At 34.9% G+C, this 24,365-nt stretch overlaps 1 protein-coding gene across 8 annotated transcripts in view; it reads right to left on the bottom strand.

Annotated features, from left to right (window-relative positions):
- LOC144437164 (protein FAN-like) overlaps positions 1-24,365 on the bottom strand; it is a 288,538-nt gene that overhangs the window by 233,521 nt on the left and 30,652 nt on the right. For 7 of the 8 annotated variants that reach the window (XM_078126034.1, XM_078126037.1, XM_078126040.1 and 4 more), the window contains 2 exons: positions 11,561-11,654; positions 2,867-2,980 (listed from right to left, as the gene is read on the bottom strand). The exons of the other annotated variant lie outside the window; for it this stretch is intronic. In XM_078126034.1, the coding sequence (XP_077982160.1) occupies positions 2,867-2,980; positions 11,561-11,654 (208 nt within the window). The remainder of the gene's footprint in view (positions 1-2,866; positions 2,981-11,560; positions 11,655-24,365) is intronic. 8 annotated transcript variants of the gene reach the window in all.

Raw genomic sequence — 24,365 nt, 5'->3', positions numbered from 1 at the left:
TAGCCTCAGTCTAGTTCAAGCTGCGTTTGGAGAACATTGCTAAATTTGTCTCTGCCTACCGAGTCAAAACCCACCCACCATCCCCATCACCACCTTCGTTTACTTGTTCTAAATCAGGCAGTTCTCTCAGACATGTTAATCGCATTTCTTTATCCTTGCAACATGTGGCGCTATACATGCCAGACATAACCCGTTCTAATGTAATTACCATTTGTTTTCTTGCAGATACTTTCAATCTGTTCTGTAAATCTTCTTTGGTTACTCAGCACTACCACAGTGACGGGCCTTTTCCCCTTGTTCAATTACCCCAATACAGTTTACAGTCAGCTGAAAACTAATCAATCAGCTCATTTCGAATACAAATTCATTCACCTAGCTATGTCTGCCGGGTCCTCCCCAGGTAGCTAGGATAAGATGCCTGCCGGGTCCTTCCCGGGTGCTCTTCTTGGCGTATTGTAAATTCTCCCCAGTACAAATTCAACCTAGCTATGTCTGCCGGGTCCTCCCCAGGTAGCTAGTATACAGACGCCTGCCGGGTCCTCCCCAGGTGCTCTTCTCGGCTTACTGCAAATTACCCCTGTACAATTCACCACCTAGCTATGTCTGCCGGGTCTTCCCCAGGAAGCTATGGTTACGATACCTGCCGGGTCCTCCCCGGGTGATCTTTTCGGTTCAGGAGCACACATAGGACCTATCTGCTGGGACCTCCCCAGGTAGCCTATACTCCTTACACCTGCTGGTGATCTTCCCAGCTGCAAGTGGTGCTGAGTAGCCCTCAAGATAGCCAAAGTTTGTGTATGTATTTCGTTATTGATTTAACAAGTTAGTTTGTTACTAGGACATTAAAGCTCAAGTTTTTTCTAGACATACTTGCCAGTCTCACTACTTCATTCTACATTCACACAAGGACAGTAACAGGTACCCAATATGTGGGTATAAAATGCTTAATATTTCTTCATCTACACACCCACAGATGCATCCCTGTAAAATTTCAGCCCAATCTGCACAGTAGTTTTTGAATTATAGGTTTTTGACCAAAAATCAATCAATCAATCAAACAATTTATATAGCGCCTGAATCCATTACTCAGAATGTTCAAAGGCACTTTACAGGACACTAAAAATAGTTCTTATCAAAATGCTCTCTTAAAAAGATGAGTCTTAATGTCTTTCCTGAACTTGTCCAGAGTTGGTGATTGACGCAGAGCAACCGGAAGACTGTTCCATAATTGCGGGGCAGCGCGTGAAAAAACACGTTCACCATAGGATTTAAGTTTGCAGGGGGGATGTGTAATAGACCTTTGTTGTTGGAGCGAAGTACAAGTGGAGCATGCTTATAACTGATCAGATCCGATATGTAACTAGGTGCAGCATTGTTGAGAGCTTTGTAGGTCATCAAGAGTATTTTGTAATGTGTTCTGTAGTAGACTGGTAGCCAATGTAGATCCTTGAGAACTGGGGAGATATGGTCTGATTTCTTGCGACGTGAAACAATTCTGGCCGTTGTGTTTTGAGCGTGTTGTAGATGAGTAATGTCTTTAGATGCTAAACCATATAAGAAGACATAATTTTAGCCCTAATTTGCATATTACTAAGGAAATCATGATGTCATGAAGAAATCTTACTTTACACCCCTTAAGAATGTTCCCACCAAATTTTGCAATAACCTGCCCGGTAGTTTCTGAGTTTAAATTTTTTTAAACCAAAAATCACATTTTTTTATTCAAATCACTCACCTGTGATGCAATCATTTTCATTTGAACAATTTTCCAACTAGACCACACAAGTAAATGTCCCCACCAAATACCAAGGCAATCAGGTTGGCAGTTTTTGAGTTTAAGTTCCCCACATACACATACAGACAGACAGACAGACAGACACTGCTCGATGCCTATAGCACTACTGAACCTACATTGTAGTTCAGTTGTGCTATAAAAACAAATATGTCCCACATGATATGTCACCTTTGTGTAAGGTTTGAAAGAAATCTGGTGTTGCATGTCTGAAAAATGACGAATTACGGACACACGCACAAGCAGACGGACGCATGGATGCACGGATGGAGCCCACTGCAGCCCCTTTAACGGGCTAACAAAAATGCGGCTGGTTTCGCCAAAGCAGCATTTCTCATGTTTATGAAGTCCAATAACTTGAATATCATTATCAACAACACAGTATCTGTTTGAATACACTGGAGACTGTCTCACAATTGAGCAAAAATCCTCCACGGGGATGTGCGCACTTTGTTAGTTTTAATCATGCAGATCACAGTGATGACAATGTGGACTTAAATTGTTCTGGTGATTTACACATTACAGCAGACTCTGGTAGTGCATTCCAATCCATTATGGTCCTTGGTATGAATGAATTTTGTAGATTTTGGTATTACAACTGAGAGTTTTAGTGTGTCTATTCCTGGATGGTCTGTTGTTAAACTGAAAGTGAGAGTCAGCAGGGAGTCAACAGTATCACATGAATCTCTAAAATCCACTTACAAGGCAAAGTGTCAGGTGTGAAACTCCTAACATTACCCTAACAGACAAACATTAACATCTGACAAAGAACTAGTGAGTATGAAAATTTAGAATACTTCAATTAAAAACAAGACAAGGTGTGAAAGTTTTCACCAAATGTTTTGGAGATAAATTCTGATTATGAAACCTTATTCATTCTAGACTTAAACTTACCATAGATGCCCGATCTGCTAGTGTCAATGTTGATGCCCTAATAAGTAATTTTACACATACTATGGATTCCAGATCTGCTAGTTTCAATATCGACGCCCTAGTAAGTAATTTTACACATACTATGGATTCCAGATCTGCTAGTTTCAATGTCGATGCCCTAGTAAGTAATTTCACACATACCATAGATGCCTGATCTGCTAGTGTCAATGTCGATGCCCTAAGTAACTGACACATCTGTGGCACCACAGCTTCACATGTTCCGAAGTTCAAAGAAAACAGATACTTGTCAGGTTGCTAGAAAAAAGAATTTATCACAAATATTTATCATTATTATGGTAAGTCACATCCTGCAACTTCAGTTTCAATGGCTGAATTATGTACACAGAGGGACTTTTCATACCTTTCTAGTTTCAATATTTGTACTGTACTATCATGTTATCATGTTACATATCTTTCTATATTTGTACTGTACTATCATGTTATCATGTTACTTATCTTTCTATATTTGTACTGTACTGTCATGTTATCAGATACATATCTTTCTATATTTGTACTGTACTGTCATGTTATCATGTTACATATCTTTCTATATTTGTACTGTACTGTCATGTCATCATGTTACATACCTTTCTATATTTGTACTGCACTGTCATGTTATCAGATACATACCTTTCTATATTTGTACTGTACTCTCATGTTATCATGTTACATATCTTTCTATAAATGTACTATACTATCATATTATCATGTTACATACCTTTCTATATATGTACTCCGTTATCATGTTATCATGTTATATATCTTTCTATATTTGTACTGTACTATCATGTTATTATGTTACAAACCTTTCTATATTTGTACTGTAGTCATGTTATCATGTTACTTATCTTTCTATATTTGTACTATACTGTACTGTCATGTTATCAGATACATACATTTCTATATTTGTACTGTGTTATCATGTTATCATGTTACATATCTTTCTATATTTGTACTGTACTGTACTGTCATGTTATCAGATACATACATTTCTATATGTGTACTGTGTTATCATATTATCAGATACATACCTTTCTATATTTGTACTGTACTGTCATGTTATCAGATGCATACCTTTGTATATTTGTACTGTACTGTCATGTTATCATGTTACATACCTTTCTATATTTGTACTGTACTGTCATGTTATCAGATACATACCTTTCTATATTTGTACTGTACTGTCATGTTATCAGATACATACCTTTCTATATTTGTACTGTACTGTCATGTTATCAGATGCATACCTTTCTATATTTGTACTGTGTTATCATGTTATCATGTTACATATCTTTCTATATTTGTACTGTACTGTACTGTCATGTTATCAGATACATACATTTCTATATGTGTACTGTGTTATCATATTATCAGATACATACCTTTCTATATTTGTACTGTACTGTCATGTTATCAGATGCATACCTTTGTATATTTGTACTGTACTGTCATGTTATCATGTTACATACCTTTCTATATTTGTACTGTACTGTCATGTTATCAGATACATACCTTTCTATATTTGTACTGTACTGTCATGTTATCAGATACATACCTTTCTATATTTGTACTGTACTGTCATGTTATCAGATGCATACCTTTCTATATTTGTACTGTACTGTCATGTTATCATGTTTAATACTTACCTTTCTATATTTGTACTGTACTGTGTTATCATGTTATCAGATACATAGCTTTCTATATTTGTACTGTACTATCATGTTATCATGTTACTTATCTTTCTATATTTGTACTGTACTGTCATGTTATCATATACATACCTTTCTATATTTGTACTTTACTGTCATGTTATCAGATACATACCTTTCTATATTTGTACAGTGTTATCATGTTATCAGATACATACCTTTCTATATTTGTACTGTACTGTCATGTTATCAGATACATACCTTCCTATATTTGTACTGTACTGTCATGTTATCAGATACATGCCTTTCTATATTTGTACTGTACTGTACTGTACTGTCATGTTATCATGTTACTTATCTTTCTATATTTGTACTGTACTGTCATGTTATCATGTTACATATCTTTCTATATTTGTACTGTGTTATCATGTTATCATGTTACATATCTTTCTATATTTGTACTGTACTGTCATGTTATCAGATACATATCTTTCTATATTTGTACTGTACTGTCATGTTATCATGTTACATATCTTTCTATATTTGTATTGTACTGTCATGTCATCATGTTACATACCTTTCTATATTTGTACTGCACTGTCATGTTATCAGATACATACCTTTCTATATTTGTACTGTACTGTCATGTTATCATGTTACATATCTTTCTATAAATGTACTATACTATCATATTATCATGTTACATACCTTTCTATATATGTACTCCGTTATCATGTTATCATGTTATATATCTTTCTATATTTGTACTGTACTATCATGTTATTATGTTACAAACTTTTCTATATTTGTACTGTAGTCATGTTATCATGTTACTTATCTTTCTATATTTGTACTGTACTGTCATGTTATCATGTTACATATCTTTCTATATTTGTACTATACTGTACTGTCATGTTATCAGATACATACATTTCTATATTTGTACTGTGTTATCATGTTATCATGTTACATATCTTTCTATATTTGTACTGTACTGTACTGTCATGTTATCAGATACATACATTTCTATATGTGTACTGTGTTATCATATTATCAGATACATACCTTTCTATATTTGTACTGTACTGTCATGTTATCAGATGCATACCTTTCTATATTTGTACTGTACTGTCATGTTATCATGTTACATACCTTTCTATATTTGTACTGTACTGTCATGTTATCAGATACATACCTTTCTATATTTGTACTGTACTGTCATGTTATCAGATACATACCTTTCTATATTTGTACTGTACTGTCATGTTATCAGATGCATACCTTTCTATATTTGTACTGTGTTATCATGTTATCATGTTACATATCTTTCTATATTTGTACTGTACTGTACTGTCATGTTATCAGATACATACATTTCTATATGTGTACTGTGTTATCATATTATCAGATACATACCTTTCTATATTTGTACTGTACTGTCATGTTATCAGATGCATACCTTTCTATATTTGTACTGTACTGTCATGTTATCATGTTACATACCTTTCTATATTTGTACTGTACTGTCATGTTATCAGATACATACCTTTCTATATTTGTACTGTACTGTCATGTTATCAGATACATACCTTTCTATATTTGTACTGTACTGTCATGTTATCAGATGCATACCTTTCTATATTTGTACTGTACTGTCATGTTATCATGTTTAATACTTATCTTTCTATATTTGTACTGTACTGTGTTATCATGTTATCAGATACATACCTTTCTATATTTGTACTGTACTATCATGTTATCATGTTACTTATCTTTCTATATTTGTACTGTACTGTCATGTTATCATATACATACCTTTCTATATTTGTACTGTACTGTCATGTTATCAGATACATACTTTTCTATATTTGTATTGTGCTGTACTGTCATGTTATCAGATACATACCTTTCTATATTTGTACTGTACTGTACTGTACTGTCATGTTATCATGTTACATACCTTTCTATATTTGTACTGTGTTATCATGTTATCATATACATACCTTTCTATATTTGTAATGTACTGTCATGTTATCAGATACATACCTTTCTATATTTGTACTGTACTGTACTGTACTGTACTGTCATGTTATCATGTTACATACCTTTCTATATTTGTACTGTGTTATCATGTTATCATATACATACCTTTCTATATTTGTAATGTACTGTCATGTTATCAGATACATACCTTTCTATATTTGTACTGTACTGTCATGTTATCAGATACATACCTTTCTATATTTGTAATGTACTGTCATGTTATCAGATACATACCTTTCTATATTTGTACTGTACTGTCATGTTATCATATTACTTATCGTTCTATATTTTTAGTGTTATCATGTTATCAGATACATACCTTTCTATATTTGTACTGTACTGTCATGTTATCAGATAGATACCTTTCTATATTTGTACTGTACTGTCATGTTATCATGTTACATACCTTTCAAAATTTGTACTGTACTGTCATTTTATCAGATACATACCTTTCTATATTTGTACTGTGTTATCATGTTATCAGATACATACATTTCTATATTTGTACCGTACTGTCATGTTATCAGATACATACCTTTCTATATTTGTACTGTGTTATCATGTTATCAGATACATACATTTCTATATTTGTACTGTACTGTCATGTTATCAGATAATTACCTTTCTAGATTTGTACAGTACTGTCATGTTATCATGTTACTTATCTTTCTATATTTGTACTGTACTGTCATGTTATCATCTTACTTATCTTTCTATATTTGTACTGTGTTATCATGTTATCATATACATACTTTTCTATATTTGTACTGTACTGTCATGTTATCAGATAATTACCTTTCTAGATTTGTACTGTACTGTCATGTTATCATGTTACTTATCTTTCTGTATTTGTACTGTACTGTGTTATGTTATCATGTTACTTATCTTTCTATTTGTACTGTACTGTCATGTTATCAGATACATAGCTTACTATATTTGTACTGTACTGTCATGTTATCAGATACATACCTTTCTTTATTTGTACCGTACTGTCATGTTATCAGATACATACCTTTCTATATTTGTATTGTACTGTACTGTCATGTTATCAGATACATATCTTTCTATGTTTGTACTGTACTGTACTGTACTGTCATGTTATTATGTTACTTATCTTTCTATATTTGTACTGTACTGTCATGTTATCATGTTACATACCTTTCTATATTTGTACTGTGTTATCATGTTATCATATACATACTTTTCTATATTTGTAATGTACTGTCATGTTATCACATACATACCTTTCTATATTTGTACTGTACTGTCATATTATCATCTTACTTATCTTTCTATATTTTTAGTGTTATCATGTTATCAGATACATACCTTTCTATATTTGTACTGTACTGTCATGTTATCAGATACATACCTTTCTATATTTGTACTGTGTTATCATGTTATCATGTTACTTATCTTTCTATATGTGTACTGTACTGTCATGTTATCATATTAAATATCTTTCTATGTTTGTACTGTACTGTGTTATCATGTTATCAGATACATACCTTTCTATATTTATACTGTACTGTCATGTTATCATATACATACCTTTCTATATTTGTAGTGTTATCATGTTATCATATACATACCTTTCTATATTTGTAATGTACTGTCATGTTATCAGATACATACCATTCTATATTTGTACTGTACTGTCATGTTATCATCTTACTTATCTTTCTATATTTTTAGTGTTATCATGTTATCAGATACATACCTTTCTATATTTGTACTGTACTGTCATGTTATCAGATACATACCTTTCTATATTTGTACTGTACTGTCATGTTATCAGATACATGCCTTTCTATATTTGTACTGTACTGTACTGTCATGTTATCAGATACATACCTTTCTATATTTGTACTGTACTGTCATGTTATTAGATACATACCTTTCTATATTTGTACTGTACTGTCATGTTATCATGTTACTTATCTTTCTATATTTGTACTGTACTGTCATGTTATCAGATACATGCCTTTCTATATTTGTATTGTACTGTACCGTCATGTTATCAGATAGATACCTTTCTATATTTGTACTGTACTGTCATGTTATCATGTTACATACCTTTCTATATTTGTACTGTACTGTCATGTTATCAGATACATACCTTTCTATATTTGTACTGTTATCATGTTATCAGATACATACCTTTCTATATTGTACTGTACTGTCATGTTATCAGATACATACCTTTCTAGATTTGTACTGTATTGTCATGTTATCATGTTACTTATCTTTCTGTATTTGTACTGTACTGTTATGCTATCATGTTACTTATCTTTCTATATTTGTACTGTACTGTCATGTTATCAGATACATAGCTTACTATATTTGTACTGTACTGTCATGTTATCAGATACATACCTTTCTATATTTGTACCGTACTGTCATGTTATCAGATACATAGCTTACTATATTTGTACTGTACTGTCATGTTATCAGATACATGCCTTTCTATATTTGTACTGTACTGTACTGTACTGTCATGTTATCATGTTACTTATCTTTCTATATTTGTACTGTACTGTCAGGTTATCATGTTACACACCTTTCTATATTTGTACTGTGTTATCATGTTATCATATACATACCTTTCTATATTTGTACTGTTATCATGTTATCATATACATACCTTTCTATATTTGTAATGTACTGTCATGTTATCAGATACATACCTTTCTATATTTGTACTGTACTGTCATGTTATCATCTTACTTATCTTTCTATATTTTTAGTGTTATCATGTTATCAGATACATACCTTTCTATATTTGTACCGTACTGTCATGTTATCAGATACATACCTTTCTATATTTGTATTGTACTGTACTGTCATGTTATCAGATACATATCTTTCTATGTTTGTACTGTACTGTACTGTACTGTCATGTTATTATGTTACTTATCTTTCTATATTTGTACTGTACTGTCATGTTATCATGTTACATACCTTTCTATATTTGTACTGTGTTATCATGTTATCATATACATACCTTTCTATATTTGTAATGTACTGTCATGTTATCACATACATACCTTTCTATATTTGTACTGTACTGTCATATTATCATCTTACTTATCTTTCTATATTTTTAGTGTTATCATGTTATCAGATACATACCTTTCTATATTTGTACTGTACTGTCATGTTATCAGATACATACCTTTCTATATTTGTTCTGTACTGTCATGTTATTAGATACATACCTTTCTATATTTGTACTGTACTGTCATGTTATCATATTACTTATCTTTCTTTATTTGTACTGTACTGTCATGTCATCAGATACATACCTTTCTATATTTGTACTGTACTGTACTGTCATGTTATCAGATACACACCTTTTTTTTTTTTTGTATATGTAGTGCAATTGCGAACAATAGCCACTTCAGGAATAAATGACAAAGAGATCTCCTAATTGGCCAAGCAAATTGGTTCGCTGCTGCTCAGAATAACAAAAAAAAAATAATAAAAATGTAAGATGGCAACACTTTACGAAAGGTGTACATTGTACTTTAACGTGCATTGGGTATTGCACTCCAATACATGGGACCTCTATTTTACGTCCTGTCCGAGGGACAATATATTTGTACTGTACTGTCATGTTATTAGATACATACCTTTCTATGTTTGTACTGTACTGTCATGTTATCATGTTACTTATCTTTCTATATTGGTACTGTACTGTCATGTCATCAGATACATGCCTTTCTATATTTGTATTGTACTGTCATGTTATCAGATACATACCTTTCTATATTTGTACTGTACTGTCATGTTATCATGTTACATATCCTTCTATATTTATACTGTACTATCATGTTATCAGATACATACCTTTCTATATTTGTACTGTACTGTCATGTTATCAGATACATACCTTTCTATATTTGTACTGTTATCTGATAATCATGTTATCAGATACATACCTTTCTATATTTATACTGTGTTATCGTGCTATCAGATACATACCTTTCTATACATTTTTTGTATTTGTACCGTACGGTCATGTTATCAGATACATAGCTTACTATATTTGTACTGTACTGTCATGTTATCAGATACATGCCTTTCTATATTTGTACTGTACTGTACTGTACTGTCATGTTATCATGTTACTTATCTTTCTACATTTGTACTGTACTGTCATGTTATCATGTTACATAGCTTTCTGTATTTGTACTGTGTTATCATGTTATCATATACATACGTTTCTATATTTGTACTGTGTTATCATGTTATCATATACATACCTTTCTATATTTGTAATGTACTGTCATGTTATCAGATACATACCTTTCTATATTTGTACTGTACTGTCATGTTATCAGATACATACCTTTCTATATTTGTACTGTACTGTCATGTTATCAGATACATACCTTTCTATATTTGTACTGTACTGTCATGTTATTAGATACATACCTTTCTATATTTGTACTGTACTGTACTGTCATGTTATCAGATACATACCTTTCTATATTTGTACTGTACTGTCATGTTATTAGATACATACCTTTCTATATTTGTACTGTACTGTCATGTTATCATGTTACATACCTTTCTATATTTGTACTGTGTTATCATGTTATCATATACATACCTTTCTATATTTGTACTGTGTTATCATGTTATCATATACATACCTTTCTATATTTGTAATGTACTGTCATGTTATCAGATACATACCTTTCTATATTTGTACTGTACTGTCATGTTATCAGATACATACCTTTCTATATTTGTACTGTACTGTCATGTTATCAGATACATGCCTTTCTACATTTGTACTGTACTGTCATGTTATTAGATACATACCTTTCTATATTTGTACTGTACTGTACTGTCATGTTATCAGATACATACCTTTCTATATTTGTACTGTACTGTCATGTTATTAGATACATACCTTTCTATATTTGTACTGTACTGTCATGTTATCATGTTACTTATCTTTCTATATTTGTACTGTACTGTCATGTCATCAGATACATGCCTTACTATATATGTATTGTACTGTACTGTCATGTTATCAGATACATACCTTTCTATATTTGTACTGTACTGTCATGTTATCATGTTACATATCTTTCTATATTTGTACTGTACTATCATGTTATCAGATACATACCTTTCTATATTTGTATGGTGCTATCATGTTATCTTCTTTCATCTCCACTATCTGTTTACATTCTATCATGATAATGTTGCCATGGTTATCAAACCTGTCAAAGTGATAACAATATTTATTATCATATACCTATAATCATGTCCCCATGTATTGCTATGGAGAAGTTACGAGCTCTGGCCGGGCAGTAATTTTCCATATCACAGCCTGGCAAGTTTTCTCAAATGAGATCACTTGCAGGAATTTTGGACTACTTTCTTTCCCGTAACTATGCATGTTGCAAAAGTTGTTGGCATCCTGTACATGTTACACTATCATGGCAGAAGCCGACGACATTCAACAGCGGCTCCAAGAAATTCCTCCCAAAACCTTAAAACAGTATTGTATTCGGAGGCTGTGGTAAAGGTACCTAAAATATTGGTAAGGAAGCTTTGGATTTGATCAATAATGTATACGTATAAATAGCGAAGCCGAGATAGATGACAACATTCCATTCCGCTCCGTACGGTTATGAAAGCTGTAACTTGTAAGCTATGGTCATTTTTCCCAAAACACCTGTTGCATAGTTAAATTATCATGAAATTTATTGAATGTAAAACCTTTTGTGTTGCATGTTTTCTGTTTTTTCGTGCATTGGCAGGTGTGTGTGTGTGTTTCCTGTGACTTGAACTATGTGTACGTACGTACGTGCAATGCAAGGAGCTCGACGAGAGATGAACATACTGAAATCAATCCGCCAGGCCTTACATGTGATGAGGCCTTGACATGCGTCGAGATTAAAGGTGATTCAAAATGCTCATATTCACTATCGCTAATTTGCTAGACTACATGTTTGTGAAATGCATTCTGGTTTTAAAACTTTTCAAAAGCGTCTGCAAACACCTTAAAATGACCTTTTTTCAGTCACTTCCCTTCGGATTTACTTCTAGAGTTTTCGGGTATTTCCGGTCCCACCTAGACCACGGGATTTTATGACGTCATAATGAGACATGGTTAGCACGTAGCCTATGACGAGCGTAGTCAACAGGTGAATAAAACTCAACAGCATTGTGAAAAAATACATTGCTGGTGGTTGTAATAGACATCAGTAAACAAAAACTACACTCTACATGTCTTATTAACCAACATTTACCGATATTTATTCACACTTTCTCACTACTTGGCAGTGTCTGTGGGTATACGGCTAGACTAGATATATATAAACACTTGTAATGTCGCGTGTTTCACATTCATTGACTTTTATTTATCTGATTTTTTATTTTTTGCCGACAAGAAGCATTACGATACCGTCGTGACGTTTGACGGCATCCCCGGGCCAAGGACGGCATATTTTAGCCCAATCGTACTCGCGTCGCCTTTTGAACAGTGCATTTAACAACAAAGTAAACATATTTCATCTCGAATAAATATACTAGCTATTAGAATACCAATGGGAAACTTCAAGAAGGCGTATCGGGACATGTGCCACAATATATTTGTTGGTCCCATAATACACTAATTGATTCGATTTGCTCCGAGCATATGGAAATACGCTCCAAGTCATTGCATCATGTAAATGGAACTGTGGCCGACCTAATTTTGTTGTCCATATATAAAATGAGACTGACCTGTAAATTTTTCACAGTTTTCGTTGTGGTCTTGTATTGTCACATGTTTGGCTTGTGAACACAAGTTTACATATATTATTGTCTAGGGCGTAATACTCTAGTCCGAGTCTGAAACCAGTGTGTGAACTTAAGGGAAAATGACTACTGGTCATAAGGACCGACATGTAGCAAATACTGCTGGTCCTTAAGAAAATCTGCTGGTCCATACTCAATGCAGTTCACGTTCACGACCTATATTTATATACCCTCCATTTACAGATTTAATGATTTTGAACTTTAATATGATACAACACAGAGCGGTTTCGTCTTCATTCAAATATGTACTGAAGCCCCCTCCCCCCATAAAGCCCTACCCGTATACCATATAGTGGTGTATTGAGTATCGTTTCTGACTTGACTGTTTGTGTAAGAAATCTGACCATGATGAAGAGAAGTATGGCTAAACATGTCTTACAATGCAAGTTTTTTTGACGTGGGAGCGTGATATGGTAACTGTACTATAATGTGTCATCAACTACAGTACCCGTGTTTGGCATGATGCAGTATTTTTCCAGATAAAACAATGGCAACAAAAATGCAACATTTCTAAGTTTATACGTTGATTACAACATGACAGGACATACATTATCATATGAATCAAATTGAAAGCAATCAGACTACGCATTTTTTTTACTGTTCTACAACAACAAAAACTAACGTACTGAAGATATTTTACGAAGTGTACCTGCCTTCTTTATTAGTTAAAACGCCATTTTCAGAGTATTTTATATGTTTTCCGTCAGTTTGTTTTGATCATGGCCACACACATGAGGAACTCCGGTAAATTGATCGGGAAACCCGCTAACATTTACCAGCTTTAATACCAGCCCTTAAAAAACAGTGTCTGTTTAAATTCGTCTTCTTCTTCGGGAGCTCATTGCTGCCTTCTAAATATCGCCACATACTTTATAAATACAACGTGGAACTGTCTCAAACACGTTAAAAGTTTCATACACTTAGAACAGTAAACTTTACAACAATTACTATATCATGGTGGGAAAAGACGCATGTGCTGAATGCGTAAAATGGGTCTGGATGTCTAAGACGTTCTGCAAGACACAAATAATTGGAGAAATTCGGTCAATTATGTGTTTGCTAACATAATTTCATAATGTAAATGCTGTATGCTACGTCATATGTAGACATGATATCAACATTGACAACAACACGTAGCGAGCTAGCTCTGTGTCGCTTGACATGAACGAGATGATGTCAAGAGTAAAATAGGTAACACAAGATCAGATTCATGTAGGTGAAATTGGATATATCTTTGAATAAATGTTATTATTTACTCCAAATTTCAGTCGGTCATAACGACCGATACGTTGTTGTAATTCTGAAAAACTGTCGGTCCGAACGGAAATCTGTTGGTCTCGGGCCGAAGGACCGGCGTTAATTTCGCATGCTGTCTGAAACCCATATAAAACCTAAGAAACTCGCATTCAAATCGGACAGAACAGAAGTAGGTCTCATCGACTTGTTGGGGACTCGAATTATTGCTTGTTTTTATCACGGTATACCGTACAGGTGATTATTATATATCGGTAGAGGGGTAGTGTCAAGTTTTGTGCAGTCACCGCGGCCGCGGCAGTAAGCTTATACTAGGATAGTTCCGAATTCCGCCGATCAAAGCTGAAGCAGTGTATGTACAATGTACGTATGGAATCGGGAGAGCACAGCGCACATTCGTGTCGGGTTAAATTTATCCACGTGTTGATGTAATCCATATTTATCAATCAGATATATTGTAAAATTCTTCAAGTCGTACAGAAATAACGTCTCTAACTTCAAAACAAACCCTGAGAAACTGGACCGGACGCGCGCGGACGTGGCTAGCCAAGTATCTAGTTGCAGGCTTTCTTTCATAACCATGTGGGTCACGACCTTGATTGCCGACGTCAATATTGTCCAATCATATTTAATATCATGAACACATCGCGATATTTGATTTGTTGGTTTCCTAAACTGTATACTTCGAATACCATGATTCGTTACAGAATTCTTCTAATGAATATTAAATAGGCTTGTTGCATTAAATTAAGTGATATCGCAACAAGGGAAACCATACAAGTTTTCTTCCAGACGAGTTGCTAAAGTCATGTAAATGACAACACAGAACTCACGAAATTTCCTCAATTCTTTACAATTTTATTGCTGATAATATGGCAATCTAATAGCTAGTATATTTATTCAAGATAAATATGTTTACTTTGTTGCTAAATGCGCCGTTCAAAAGGCGACATCAGTGAGTATAGTCGAGTATAGTGGGCTATAATATGCTGTCGAAGATATTGTAATGCTTCTCCTCGGCAAATACTAAAAAAAATCAGATAAATAAATTGAAACACGCGAGCGACATTACAAGTGTTTATGTATATCTACACTGTAGTCTAGCCGTTTTGATTTATTTTGCCATAATATGGGGAGATAATATTTTAGCATTTATACCCACAGACACTGCCAATTAGTCAGAAAGTGTGAGTAAATATCGGTAAATGTTGGTTAATAAGACATGTAGAGTGTAGTTTTTGTTTACTGATGTCTGTTACAACCACTAGCAATGAACAGCTATTTATTTTCAGTGTAATATCCCCTTAGGGACTGGTCAGTTTCTTCGGCAGGGGGGGGTCGTCGTCCTGTTTTGGAAAGTGGCAGTGGGGGGTCATGCTGTTTTGAAAATTGTGGATAGCGGGTCACTGTGTTTTGTATTGTGCTGGAAGAAAAAAATCCTTTTCTACAATGGCATATGGCCTTGTCTGAAAAAATTTGGTACATGTAAATATTTGTTCTTGTCCCTGTTTCTTACACGAATTCTTTAATATTACTTATTAGTTCAAACATAACTATACATAATTATACATATACATGTATTACATAGCTACCACACTAGTTACAGAACATGTCATGTAAATGCTTGGCTGTTTCACAATCAGTGCTTCACTTATATTGCACTTTGAGGCAAAAGTGAACTTGAAGGTTTCGTAATGGTAATCTTCATAGATAGTTTATAAAAGAAGTTAATCTAAATTGTTCTTCTCTTCAGTATGAACTTTGAACTTATCAGAAGGGATTAATATACTTTCTATTTTGGACATGTTAATTATTAACACTACAAATCACCACATCTCATCAGATTCCAGTTTCTATTATACACTAGGTATATGACCACCTAAAGTTCTCTAACATACTGGTGACTTTACTGTACATGCAATATTAATGCCCTATACCAATGTTAGAGGCCCATTTTTATGTGACATGAGAAACTCATTTAAAACTTATATTTACGTTAGCTTTTCGAAACTTGGAAATATAACCTCAAAGTCTACAAATAACCTAAATATTGCCTTAATAGAAGCAAACCAGATTTAAACTGAATGTCTTCCGTAAGGATTTATGCAAGAAATTTAGCTTTATATCTGTGACAAGTCCCAATGAAAGTTAGTTGTCAAAAATGTTGTTCAAATGCCTGCCATGCCTCCTATTCTCAGCACGGGAAAGCTTGCCATCCTCGACTTCACTCAGCTTTCGTGATCCCCTACATACCCGGGATATGGCATGTGCGTGTTGAACTTCCTTCTGTCCCACCACGAGTTTACACATTCTCAAGATTTTGTTGAGTGGCGCGCCCTCACTGTACACTAATTATATAGAGGTCAATGTATAGGTCAACATTATTGATACATTGTCGCGAAATTTTCTTTGTAGGCTAGGCGAGGCTTGGTCTATTTTCCATATTTTGACCATACACATTTGGGTATCAATTATAGATTACTACACTTGATAAATATGTGAGAGTGTATTTATATCCTGAGATACAGAGCTAGATAAATGATTATGTACAAGCCTTGCAACACACAGTGGTAGTTTGTTATCAAGAGAAATCGGAAAAGAACACGGTAAAATGGAGACGGTTCGAGGTCTATATAATACTTCCTAAACTTCTAATCGAAAATCTAAAAAGACACGATTTCTCTTTATTCATCTGTGCCTCAGTGTGTGAAATTTGAAAATGATAAGTCCATATTTGACGAAATTGAAACGATGATAAATATTTCACCTGTTTGTGAATTCCGCGCTCATTGTAAACCTATTTTAAGGCCAAGAAAAAAGATTCAGATTCGTATCTGAGGCCATTTGACTTCCTCGGTCTTCTTTTTTCTCGTGTTTGTGCAGCCAATGCAGAGTGCAGATCCAAGGGAAACACAAAATAAGGTTGGCATGAAACCCCTGAAAACAGAATCTTTCTCCGTAGTGTAGAGCACGAGTATAAAGTTGGCGTCAGATTCAGATTCGGATCTGAGGCCATCTGACACTCAATATAACGTTCATAAGATAACGCTACCTGGATCTGAATCTGAATCTGACGCCAACTTTATACTCGTTCGATCGATTAATTACTCAAATTGGTCATTAATATTCATCGGATTATTACCAAAACCTAATCAGTTCTTGCCATTACCCTACGGAACATGTCTATGAAATTTCATTTGAATTGATGCAGCTTTTTTTCGGAAATGGTGATACAGACACACACACACACACATACACACACACACACACAGACACACAGACTTCATCAGTATATTATAACCTTCCTTACGGAAGGTAAAAACTGCAGATCTGCCAGGGGGAAAACCCCCAAGGACTCCCTCACCTCAAAAGGTCACTCATGCATTCAACCAACAATCAAATGCACCAACAACTTTTTACTGTCATAATGGTATTAAACTTTTCTTAAATATTTTCACCCTATTCTAATTTGAGATGATATTGTCTTTTAAAGATGTGAAATGTTTGCCAAGATAATCTAAATTGCCTTAAACTCAAAATCTCCCCTACCAATGATACTACCATTAGATGTGCTGACCTTTACTACATGTATATAATAATATAATAATAATAATGACTTTTATTATCAACATGCTTTAAAATACATATCGACAAATGGGTAACCCTGTTAGGACCAGCCTAATCTACCCAGGGGCCCAAGCAAGTTAGGCACAAAAATAAAGGAAAAGTAGACCACACTCGGAAAAGGCCAAAAAGTACATCAAAGACAATACAAAAACAAAAACAAAAATACAAATACAAATACATCTACAATGACTAAAAGAAACAACTTGACACAAAAACCTTATAATCATTCCAAAATGTGACACTTTAAAATATTTTCCGTCTTTCTTATTAAAGTCGGAAGTTCATTCCATAATTTGGTTGCCTCATAAGAAAAAGAGTGAGTGAAGCGTTGAGAGTTGGGAGTAGGTAGAACGAAAAGGTCATTAGAACATGAACGAGTATGAATTTGAAAGTCCGAATTTCTTTTGGTAAGAAGATCAGAAAGGTAGGGAGGTACCATGTTATGGACAGTTTTAAAGATCAGTAAATATTTATTAAAAAGGAACCTTTTATCTAAAGGTAAAATATCAATTTTTTTAAAAAGATCAATACTACTAGTGTTTTGCAATTGCATTTCCCTAGTACTGATGTTTAAGTACGGTAGACGAGGGGGACAATTCCGCGCTCTCAATGACTGGTCGTTTCAAAGCAATTTCCGCGCTCTCAATGACTTGGCGTTCAAAGCAATTTCCGCGCTCTCAATGACTGGGCATTCAAAGCAATTTCCGCGCTCTCAATGACTGAGCATTCAAAGCAATTTCCGCGCTCTCAATGACTGTGCGTTCAAAGCAATTTCCGCGCTCTCAATGACTGGGCGTTCAAAGCAATTTCACCGCTCTCAATGACTGGGCGTTCAAAGCAATTTCACCGCTCTCAATGACTGGGCGTTCAAAGCAATTTCCGCGCTCTCAATGAACGAGTTCAAAGCAATTTCAGCTCTCTCAATGATAGAGTTCAAAGCAATTTCAGCTCTCTCAATGATAAGAGTTTCAAAGCAATTTCCGCAATGTCAGACATTTCCGCAACAGAAACGATTTCTCTGACAGAAGCGATTTCCCAGACGTACAGAAGTGGAATCCCCACAAGTCACGTGTTAGTGACCCGGAAGTACATGTAACTGGTAAAAAATGTGGACACAGTGACGGTGCCTGTGTGTACACATTGTCATTGATAACTACAGTAGGTATTGTCAGAGATAGCTATAGTAACAGGTATTGTCACAGCTAACTATAGTAACAGGTATTGCATCCATGGCCAGAAGTCATATATTTTGCAGGAAATACATTTTTACATTTTTAACTCATGCACGTTTTACATTTTTTAACAGAAGTTAGAAATCATTTTTTACATTCTCTGACTGCACGAAATACATTCTATGATCCGGCGGACGGTCCAGGGAGCTTGTAATAAATGCATTTAATACATTCTAGAATTGCACGAAATACATTCTAGTATTGGGAGATTTAATGCCGTAACAGTAACAGGCATTGTCCGGGATAACTATAGTACCAGGTAGTGTCAGAGATAGCTATAGTAACAGATATTATCAGAGATAACTATAGTAACAGGTATTGTCACAGATAGTTGTTGCGGAAAGCTTGTGGGTGTCACGCCCCGGGTGCCTGTATTTGGCTCGTCTCAGTACCTTAATGGAGAAAGTCGGATTTTTCCCAGTACTTCAGGTCTAGATATCCCGTGTTTTATTCGAAACACACTTTTCATATGCCAGTCAGTTGCTGAGGGGTGGAGTCTTGTTCAAGTAGCTATAGCAACACTTCTCTCTCTCTCTCTCTCTCTCTCTCTCTCTCTCTCTCTCTCTCTCTCTCTCTCTCTCTCTCTCTCTCTCTCTCTCTCTCTCTCTCTCTCTCTCTCTCTCTCTCTTAAAACCTACTTCTTCCTTTAGGGAAACGTTTTCTTGTATGCCTCCGTGAGGTTGAGGCGTTTATTTTCACGAGTTGGTCGTGATATTTCAGGTTTCTTGGGTTGTGCTGTAGTTTAGAGACGCTGGCATTGGCGAATGTGTCTGTACTCAAGTTTATATAGTGTATGTTCTGCCATACACAAGGTCAATCGAACAGCTTGGTGTGACGGAGAGGGTTTTTCACGCTTATCGAAGGCTTGCTAACGTTTTTTCTAAAATTTCATTTCATTATCAATATTTCAGTCTTCATCAGCATGTTTGAAATGAAAGTGTATGTGTATTTGTAGGCGTGATTGGGGGCATTGTAATTGTAATTGTAATTTTATTTACCCATCACAAAAAAAAAATAATACATAACAATTGAAAGCATATAATACACAATGTGTGCATAATTGTATCAGAGCGGGCGAGAGGCTAGAAAATAGTTTCTATAACTAATCTAGTCTAGCCACTCAAAACTCATACACTAGTATAAATATTACAATGAAAAAAAAGATCAGGTGACTGCTGCAAAAACTCACAAACTACATACTGTACATGAAAAATGAAAATGAAAATGTGCAAAAATTTTACATATTTACAAGAAGAAACTCTTTGTAATCATTTATCCTACAGGTTGTTTGTCTGGGGCGTAGTGTCCTGTTACCAATAATCACAACATCATAGTCCTTTCATCTTACACAAATATCAATTTCTTGATAACTTTCATATATACTGACTGCAACCAATGTTGGAATAGTTGTTTCAACATTCTGATGACAACACGTGAAGTCTATCCTCGATACTCTGTCTGCATACTGACTAGGTGCGTGACTAACGACGTCCAAGTGAAATCCCAATCTATCCAGATATGATGTGATTCGTTTCTGACGTAATTTCAAACCATGAATACGTGTTTAAACAATCAACATTTGAAATTACATGTGAATTTGGAGCTTAGTGTTTTAGGTGTTGATATCGAAATTCGAACTTTCGTTTTTTGAAACGCAATCAAAATCAAACCACAAACAACGTTTCACGTTTCAACGTTTTACTGGAAAGTTAGGGACACCTTTTACTCGTACTATCTACAGTTTCTATGAAGTTTGCAGGTTGTTTACTAAAAATGATATCAAAGTGAAGATCAAAGGAAAGCAAAGACAACAAGTAACAGATAGCGTTGGAATATGAACATATCCTTTTGGACGTCCTAAATGTACAAATAAATTGTAAATTTGTAATCAGATGTTTGGGGTGGGACCTCGTTTCTGGTGCATATTGCATGACTAACTGACACCAGCCATCCATCCCATACAGTGACGGTTGTTTGTACATTATACAAGAATTGTTTTTAGGTAGTGAGTTATCGTCTTCATTATTTTTTCAATCAAATGTATTTATTGTGATGTCATACCGACGATGTTATACAGTTTAAATATATCTGTGTTGTTACCTAGATGGGGATGGGGAGGGGCCGGCTGCGTAACTAGACTGTGTAAAATAAAATAAGATGACTCTGCTGAGACTTCCAAATCCAAACGGTAAACCCAAACTCTAGACATTCCACACACCCAAAAACTTACAGAGCTCGAGACCCTTGATCTTAACACTTAAGACGGCACTTCGCACAAAACCCCTACCCCTTTCCAGCACATTTTGGGTGAATCGATGTAACATAGTCATTACTATACGTTTGTGTTAAACCTCAGACCACTATGAACACAAGGTTGCCAAGCTTAAAATATTATTAAACCAGTATTCTGACATGATAGTTTATTATACCCTATGTGTGAATTCCTCATACTCAAAGTGGGGCTATCGATTTGTTGTGCCACGTCATGCCCGGTGATCGACGGGATATTAACGAAGACGTTCGGTTCGCTTCCCTGCGATGTCTCTTTGAGTCGAGCCGAGTGGCACAAATGTTACAATAATGTAACGATAAAAACTGCACAGCTGAGAAAGTGAAACATGGTTCATGTTTTGATTTTCGATGAGTCTCAAAAAATGGATGTTCAAAAATCGATATCAACATCCAAAAATCAACTTCGAAATTACTTGTATTTCTAAATGTCGATTGCTTAAAAACGTATTCATGGTTTGAAAACGAATCATATCATCTCTGGATAGATAGGATTTTACTTGGACGCCGTTAGTCACGCACCCGACTATCTTTCAATCTCAAACTATTGGAAGTCTCAGATTGATACACCATAAATACATTTGCGAAGTGTCTGGGCTACATAATTTTAATCATTCAAGGACATAAAATTGATATTACATATAGTGGACATAAATGAGTTACAAATTACTGTCGTGTTCTGCAACATTTTCTGCTGAAGACATTTTTATTTTTCATGAACATCAACTGGCATTTGTAAAGAGATTATTTCTCCCTCAAGCATATTAAGTGCATTGTTACAATTTATGGATGGGGTACCAATCTTTCTAAAATTCTTGCATACAACAATTGAGCTTCTGCATGACTCCTCCAAATTCTGTACTTGTGTGTACACATGAAACATATGTCACTAACACGTGACTTGTGGGGATTCCACTTCTGTACGTCTGGGAAATCGCTTCTGACAGAAAAATCGTTTCAGTTGCGGAAATGTCTGACATCACAGAAATTGCTTTGAAACTCTTGTCATTGAGAGCGCGGAAATTGCTTTGAACGCCCAGTCACTGAGAGCGGTGAAATTGCTTTGAACGCCCAGTCATTGAGAGCGGTGAAATTGCTTTGAACGCCCAGTCATTGAGAGCGGTGAAATTGCTTTGAACGCCCAGTCATTGAGAGCGGTGAAATTGCTTTGAACGCCCAGTCATTGAGAGTGCGGAAATTGCTTTGAACGCCCAGTCATTGAGAGCGCGGAAATTGCTTTGAACGCCCAGTCATTGAGAGCGCGGAAATTGCTTTGAATGCTCAGTCATTGAGAGCGCGGAAATTGCTTTGAACTCTGTCATTGAGAGCGCGGAAATTGCTTTGAACGCCCAATCATTGAGAGCGCGGAAATGTCCTTCTCGTCCACCGTATTTAAGATAAGTCTGACAGCTTGTTTTTGTAGTTTGTAAAGATTATCAATATCACCTTTTCTGGCATGGGACCAGATGTTACAACATGTATCAAAGTGAGGCTGAATATGGCTGAGATAAAATAATCTTCTAGTATGTACATCGAGAAACCTTGAAATATAGCGTAGTGCAGCAATATTAGTTGAAATTCTTTTACAAATATAGTCACAATGGTTGGCCCAGGATAGAGCTGAATCTATAAAGAGACCTAGAGATTTTTCTACATTGGAAAGTGAGATTGGAATATTATTAAAAAGAGGGGAGAAGCTGTCATGCATAGTAGAATTCTTTTTGGGTGGAATTAACATGGCTTTAGTCTTATTAGTGTTAAGAATCATGTGATTTTGGTTGCACCAGTGATTAAGTTTGTCAAGGTCATTATTGATTGTCTGTTTAATATGAGAAACTGAAGAAGATGAATAAGGCAAGGAAGAGTCATCAGCATAAGTGTCTTGTTTTACAGGTGCATGTTTGTTGATAATTTTGCAGTAAGTTTCATACCAATGATTAAAGACATATTCAGGATCATTCATATTTAAACAAGCATGCCAATTTGCTTCTTTTAGTTCTGTGATAAAGTTGTTTTCATTGAAATTGCGCATACACCTGTAGGTTATGAATTCATGATCATCCTTTTTTGTTGTAGTAGCCTTGATTTTATGAATTGTCATTGTGGGAGAGTGGTCCGACAGTCCATGACGAATAACTTTAGTTTCATGAATATTCTGTGGATTGGTTGTATAAATATGATCGATGAGAGTTGAAGTAAAACTAGTTGATCTTGTGGGAGTATCGATAAGTTGAGTAAGGTTGTAACATTGAGTTAGGTTTGACCATTTAGTGTTGTCTTCTAATAAGTTTATGTTGAAGTCTCCAAGGATGATAACTTCTAAATTAGTTTCATACAGCTTGTCCATAATATCATTAAAATCATCAAACCATGAGGATTTACTATTTGGAGGCCGATAGATGTAGCTGAGCGAAATAGGTTTAGCATTGACAAGTGAGATCTTCAGAGTAATTTGTTCAATAATAAGCGATTCGAGATCGAAAATCCTAGTGAAAGTTATATTTTCATTAATGTAGACAGCAATACCACCTCCATTTTTCGTTGTTCTATCCCGATGTATCACCTGGAACCCGGGTAATTCGATTAGATGATCTGAAATATCAGGACTGAGCCATGTTTCGCTGAAGCCAATAATAGTGTTAGCAATGTTCCCGGATATAATGTTTCGTAGCTCGTGAATTTTATTTTTGATTCTGTTGATGTTCCAGTGAATTATTATTAATC

The sequence above is a fragment of the Glandiceps talaboti genome, chromosome 7 (genome assembly GCF_964340395.1).
Source record: "Glandiceps talaboti chromosome 7, keGlaTala1.1, whole genome shotgun sequence".
NCBI lineage: Eukaryota > Metazoa > Hemichordata > Enteropneusta > Spengelidae > Glandiceps > Glandiceps talaboti.
Note: the sequence above shows the minus strand (reverse complement) of the source record. Positions and strands in the feature narration are given on the sequence as shown.